This window comes from Scyliorhinus torazame, chromosome 1, assembly GCF_047496885.1.
Source record: "Scyliorhinus torazame isolate Kashiwa2021f chromosome 1, sScyTor2.1, whole genome shotgun sequence".
NCBI lineage: Eukaryota > Metazoa > Chordata > Chondrichthyes > Carcharhiniformes > Scyliorhinidae > Scyliorhinus > Scyliorhinus torazame.
In genome coordinates, this window is record NC_092707.1 from 411,204,845 (window position 1) to 411,211,132 (window position 6,288).

A 6,288-nucleotide genomic window follows, 5' to 3' on the forward strand; every position below is an offset into this window, starting at 1 on the left:
TTTAGATTTCCTTTGATAAGGTAATAAACAAATGAATGAGAGAAGACGGGAATTGGAGCTCTACAATGTTCTGTGCTGGGATGACTCTTGTTTACCATTTATATCAATAATTTAAACTTGGACCACGCTTAACAGAGGAAACTGCACTGCTCCTGGCTGAATACATTCTGTTCCTGGCTCTAAGGCCTGCAAGCAGCCATTCATAACTCCAGCACACATTTGGTCAATCTGACCCACCTCCAGGACATCGTTCTATCCCTCAAATCCTCCCCACTGTGTCCATCTTGGCTCAGTTCAAATCCCACTTGAGACGCGAGGCTTTGAGCACAAAATGCTGGGCTGACATTATTGGTCAGTACAGTGCGATGTGAGACAGTGAAGTTCAGGGTGTGGATAAAGCAACTGGGCTACAAGTTACTGATGACAATGCACAATATTAATTCCTGATCTACACGGGATTTTATAATAACTTGTGTTTCAGCTTCTATTCTGTATTTTATTATTTGTTCTGATCTTCAGTTATTTTCTGTTCACAGGTCATGTGACAGGGCGGTTCTTATCCAATCTCCTCAAGTTGTGAAAGTGCCTGAGGGTGAAACAGTGACGTTTCTGTGTGACTTACAGAGCAAGCATGTAGAGCAGACTGTGAATTTATACAATGTACATTGGTACCGCTCACAAAGTCATGAATGGATATTGAGTCATGATGCAAATGGCGAAGTTTCCCGGGCGACAGGTCTGTCTGATCGGTTTCAGCCTTCCAGAGATGTTCCCGGTAACAGCTACATTCTGACAGTCAGAGATGTGAAGCCCGGTGACTCCGCTGTCTATATCTGTGGGATTTGGGGGAAAATCTTTGGGAATGGAACCCGGCTGAATGTAACCAGTGAGTAATGTCTATGCTTTATTGCTTTTATTTCAAATAATGTTATTGCACAAAGACTGAGTTTAAAAACAGTGACTTGACCGCCCAGAACTTGAATCTTGATGAAAAGAGAGAGATGTTGCTGAAGTTTGATACAGATGAGAATGTGGAGGGAGGATCAGTAAGTTTGTGAAAGACACAAAGATTGAGCTGGTGGTTAATAGTGAGGAAGAAGGTTTCAGGTTGCCGGGGGGGGGGAGGGGGGGTAGCACAGCACCGGGGCGGGGGGGGGGGGGGGGGGGGGGGTGGCTGGTAGAATGGGAACGGGTCTGTCGCCCGGCGCCGATCCCAGCGGGTTTCCCGATCTCAGCGGCCTAGAGCGCAGAATACCGGCCGATGTCCCCGTGGATTGTTCCTAAAATGAAGGAATTTGGGAAATTTGTAACGAGTGCATTCTCTACATCTGCAGCGATCTCTTTTAGAATCACAGGGTGTGGGCCATCAGGTGTGTGAGATTTTCCAGCTTGCTGTCTTTGCCCTCCCCTCCCGGAGGTGGGAACTCTTCCTGAGCTTTGTTCCCTGCGGTCCTGGCCACACAGATTGGTGGCATCGACAATGATTTATTAAACTATTGAGCAGCTCAATGCTCACTTTCCAATCATCAATGAGAATTGCTGGAATGTGGACTAAAGAAACAAAGGTTTGTTCTTGAATTGAGCAACTCCTTCAGCTAATAGGACAAGGGCCACAAAATAGTTGCCCCAGACTTTGAATGTGAGTGAGGAACACATTAACTGGCGGCTTCAGTGCGGCCGGGACAATGGGTGGAATCTTGTGGAGGTGATGGGAACTCAGCGGGTGGCTGGAGAGGCAGCCACACCCCCACATCATTTCTTTTTGGGAAGCTCCATTGGATTATGTGAGCATGGAGGGATTGACAGGTCAATAATGGGTCTGACCCTGTGATCGAGGACCCCCGAGTCTCTGATCGGAGGGTGGCACTTCTACTAAAAGCAGAAAGAAAGGCTGCAATTCTCTGGCCGTTGCGATTGCCGCCGGCAGTGCCCCCTCGCCCGGGGCTTTCCCTGTGGCGTGGCTTCAATGGGAAATCCCATTGACAAGCGGGAAGGCAGAATCGCGCTGCCTGGGAACAGCGCGCCACCGAGAAACACGCGGCTGGGGAAGCGGAGAATCAGCCCAGACTGCAACCTCAGCACCTGTTTATAAATTGTTGATATTTTTCTCTTAAAGGTAAGAAACCTCCAGTCCTTATCCAGTCTCCGAGTCTGGAACGTGTCCCAGAGGGTCAGACTGCACGGTTCCACTGCTCCATGCAGAACGCCGCAGTGAGATACACAAACGTTTCTTGGCATCGGGAGCTGCCAGGGAAAGAGAGGGAGAGGATTTTAGCCCTTGATACAAAGAATTATGTAGACCGGGATTCGGGTTTCTCTGAGCGTTTCCTGCCTTCCAGACACATCGACTCCAACAGCTTCATCCTGACAATCAACAACGTGCAGCCCAGTGACACTGCCGTCTATTACTGCTCAGTGTGGGGAGATATCAGTGGGAATGGAATACAGCTGAATGTAACCAGTAAGTACAGTTTCCATTATTCTCATTAATCTTCACACCACGTGTTCTGTCTTGTGGTTCTCAGAAGTCTCAAATGTTCACACTTTTTTGGACACAAAGCCCGCTTCTTGATACAGGTGATGGGGTCTCTCACTCACTGGCCTGAGATCCAGGGAGAGGCCCATGTTGCTTCCTTTGTGAAGGATCAGGCACATACATAGACAGCGGTGGGCCTTCCACATGGCCATGGTGCCTGAGACAGGGAGCTGCACATTGCAAACACCAGTCAAACCAGTGGCCCACAACAAGCTCAGGCTGAGGGAATCGGACCAAAGGTGATTGTGGGAGGGTTTGGGGTCATAGGTTGAGATTGTGGGAAGAGGGGTTAGCAACCTGGACAGGGTGGTAGCTCTTCACAGGCCCCCCTCCCCCATGTCATGGCAACCAGTACTTGACAATGAGGAACTCCCCCAGGTCATCATTAGAAACACGAAGTGGGTTAGTTTTTATCCAAATGGGGAGTCCCCCTCCTGATGCTGGTGGTGGAATGCGGTCTTCAAATGGGTATTGGTGCCAATTTAAGGATTTTGTTTGGATGGTGGGGGAGTGTCCGAGGAAGGGTGCTCTTCCAGAGGGTTTGTGCAGACTGGATGGGCTGAATGGCCTCTTTCTCCACTGCAGTGATTCTGTGTTTTTTTTTACAATTTCAAGTACCCAATTCATTTTTTCCAATTAAGGGCCAATTTGGCGTGGCCAATCCACCTACCCTGCACATCTTTGGGTTGTGGGGGTGAAACCCACGCAGACACGGGGAGAATGTACAAACTCCACACGGACAGTGACCCAAAGCTGGGATCGCACCTGGGACCTCGGCGCCGTGAGGCACCAACGATTCTATGGTTAACTACCAGAGCTACTTTGTAAATCCAGATACTCTTTTAAGTTATGAATATTGTTTCTCCAAAGGTGCAGATGCCCCAGTGGTTATCCAGTCTCCTGCCCCAGAACCTATCATACAGGGTCAGAGTGCACGGTTACAGTGCGTCCTGTATAACGCCGCTGTGACATACGCTGATGTTCATTGGTACCGACAACAACCAGCTTACATCGAGTGGATTTTAACAGATGAGATACTGAACTGGCTTCTCCGAGCGTTTCCAGTCTTCTCGAAACATGTCCAGTAACAGCTTCATTCTGACAATCAGCAACATTCAGCCCAGTGACGCTGCCATCTACTATTGTGAAGTGAGGGGAGATATCGATTGGAATGGAACCCAGCTCACTGTAATAAGTAAGGACAAGTTACATTATCCAACTTCACAGACTCGAGCACATAATCTAGTGCAGGACACACTGATTGATGGATTTCTAGGTGCCAATGATATTGAGGGTTATGGGGATAGTGAGGGAAAATGGTGCTGAGGTCAACACTCAGCCATAGCCCAGTTGAATAACACAGAGGGCTCGAGGGGCTGAATGGCCTACTCCTGCTGCTCTGCTCTGACAAAGGGAATTGCCCACAATGTCCATACAGAGTGAACACACTGGAATTGAAGATGAAAGGGAAAAGGATATGTGAGGAGAGCTGTTGAACTGGTTGGGGATTGGCTGTTGGGGAAAGATCCCTTGGAAACAGCTCTGGGCTGGGAGTAGGTGATGTTTGAATCAACCATCCAGGCAGTCTGGAAATGTATTGGACTGTGAAAAGCAGTTTCTGAAGGTCTTTGATTTTCACATTTGAGTGCAACATGGTTTGAGAGATCATGTGGGATACTTTTAGTCAAGTTACAGCAGTTGTGCCTCGGTTAATATTAACTGGATTTTGATATTTAAACATATATTAGGGAGTATTGCCTGGAAGAATTTTATTTATGAGTCTGATCAATTAGGGAGTCTTTTGGGGGAAAATATTGTGAAATCAATTTTAACTATGTAATTGTGTGTGGTTAAATTTTCTTTTCTTCTCAATAAATCTTTGAGGTTTAAATTTAAAAACTCCAAAATCGCCACTGGACTGCCCCTTTCTGGGAACACTGCTACTTACCCTCAATGTAGTTCCTGGAACATTGTCTCAGGCACAGTGCTGCAGTACCTCTTACAGCCACTGTAGCGCTGTGCATGGAGGTACTGGGACTTCTTTCCAAATGCGGACCCGAGTTAATTTGAGCAGGAAATGGCAGCAGTGCTGTCGAGTCGTCCCCGCCGACTCTCCAAATGATGAGCAAGGAACTCTCACCATCCATAAAATCCAGGCCATACGGACCTTTACTGACATCTCCAGTTGTCCCAAAGTGCTTTACAACCAATTAAACCCTTTGTAAAGCTTGGGCCCTATTTAAATGTAGGAAATGTATCGGCCAATTTGTGCACAGCAAGCTCCCTAAATAACAATGTGATAATGGCCCGATAATCTCTTCTTTGTCGTGTTGAAGAATGAATATCACAAGTCGGAATAGTTTGTCTCAATTTGCTTCAGCAAAATGATTGAGAATTCGGAACAATTCTATCAGAGGATGATCAGACGAGACTTTAAACCAAGCCCTGGTCCGCTCTCTCTGGGAGATGCAGGAGGCCACATGACAGTAGCTTAAGAAGAGCAGGAGAGTTCACCCCAGTCAGTAACTCGAGGGAATAAACTAAACAAAACCCATCCCATTAGCTCCCTTTCAGCCTGGCACGCTGCCCATCACAGCCAACATTGGCAATGACCTGAATCAACACAATTACTCTGAACTTTAGTCCCAATCCCACTCACACATTTAAGTCACTTTTTTGAATGGGTTAATTCTCTTTGGAGGGCGTTCCATTAATCTAAAACTCTCTACATTCTTCCTTGTTAATTTTGCAATCACAATCTTTTAGACAAACTCCATCTTGCTAACTGATGTGTCATTGACATTTCCTCTTCCAATATAGAGAACTTTACCTTCATCTCAGTCCCCATTGCTCTGCCTTTCCTCAACTCAACTCCTCCATGTTTAAAAACAAACTTCATCTTGTTTATACGGATCGCCTGGTCACATTAGTGGTGTCGGTCACACAATACACACCACCTATCCAAAAGTCACTCCCCTACAGTGTAATGACGGAGGAGGATACAGAACGGAACCCACTGGGGATCTGTTGGTGGTTTTCTTTCCATCTGTGGAACTTTGCTGCACTGTTACCAAGTCAGCCAGAATGGCCAGCAAGTGGTCAGTGTGTGATATAAGATTGGCCTGCCGCATTATCAATAAATCAAATTGATCTGAGTTTAAACTGACATTGTTATTCCAGGTGTCCAGTGGATAGAAATATCTGCTCAGTCTGAATTCCACCTGCTTTCATTTCTCTACTTTACCATTTCAAATGTCACCGACTGACGAGAATCAAATCCATTACCCGTCCTTTAACCGTAACTATGTGATTTCCTTTCACAGACCCGGCTGACGCTGAGAAGATGAAGCTTGTCTGGATCATTGTGGGAACTCTTACGGGATTTGCTGGAATTAGTTTGCTCATCGGATTCATACTGCTTCGGAAATAACAATCCCGTAATTTTGACAGAATAATTCCGTTTCTCTCGGTTATTGTGTGTAGTTTGTTTTGTTTGTTTATGGGATGTGGGCATTGTTGGCAAGAGCAGCATTTATTGCCAATCCCTAATTTCCCTTGCGAGCAATTAACAGTCAACCCCATTGCTGAGGATCTGATGTTACAATCCTGGCCAGACAAAAACAGTGGATGGAATACGGGACAGGAACCCCAATATTTGATCTTAATTTGGTAAAACTGTGATGAAATGACACCTCACTCCAGGAGTGATTTGGGGAAAAATAGGGATATGGTGTATTAAACAAACTTGATTA

General features: G+C 46.3%; 1 protein-coding gene across 1 annotated transcript; it reads left to right on the top strand.

Annotated features, from left to right (window-relative positions):
* Positions 1-553: 553 nt before the first annotated feature.
* On the top strand, positions 554-6,288 carry LOC140428407 (immunoglobulin gamma-1 heavy chain-like). The gene is made up of 4 exons (XM_072514829.1): positions 554-886; positions 2,117-2,461; positions 3,407-3,731; positions 5,860-6,288. Exons 2-3 carry the CDS (start codon positions 2,197-2,199, stop codon positions 3,622-3,624), a joined length of 483 nt encoding a protein of 160 aa, XP_072370930.1. The 5' UTR covers positions 554-886; positions 2,117-2,196; the 3' UTR covers positions 3,625-3,731; positions 5,860-6,288.

Excerpts from the sequence above, each read along its gene's own strand:
- LOC140428407 (XM_072514829.1), top strand. The coding sequence starts at position 2,197 with ATGCAGAACGCCGCAGTGAGATACACAAACGTTTCTTGGCATCGGGAG. Across the intron at positions 2,462-3,406 it reads AATACAGCTGAATGTAACCA|GTGCAGATGCCCCAGTGGTT; the intron begins GTAAGTACAGTT and ends GTTTCTCCAAAG.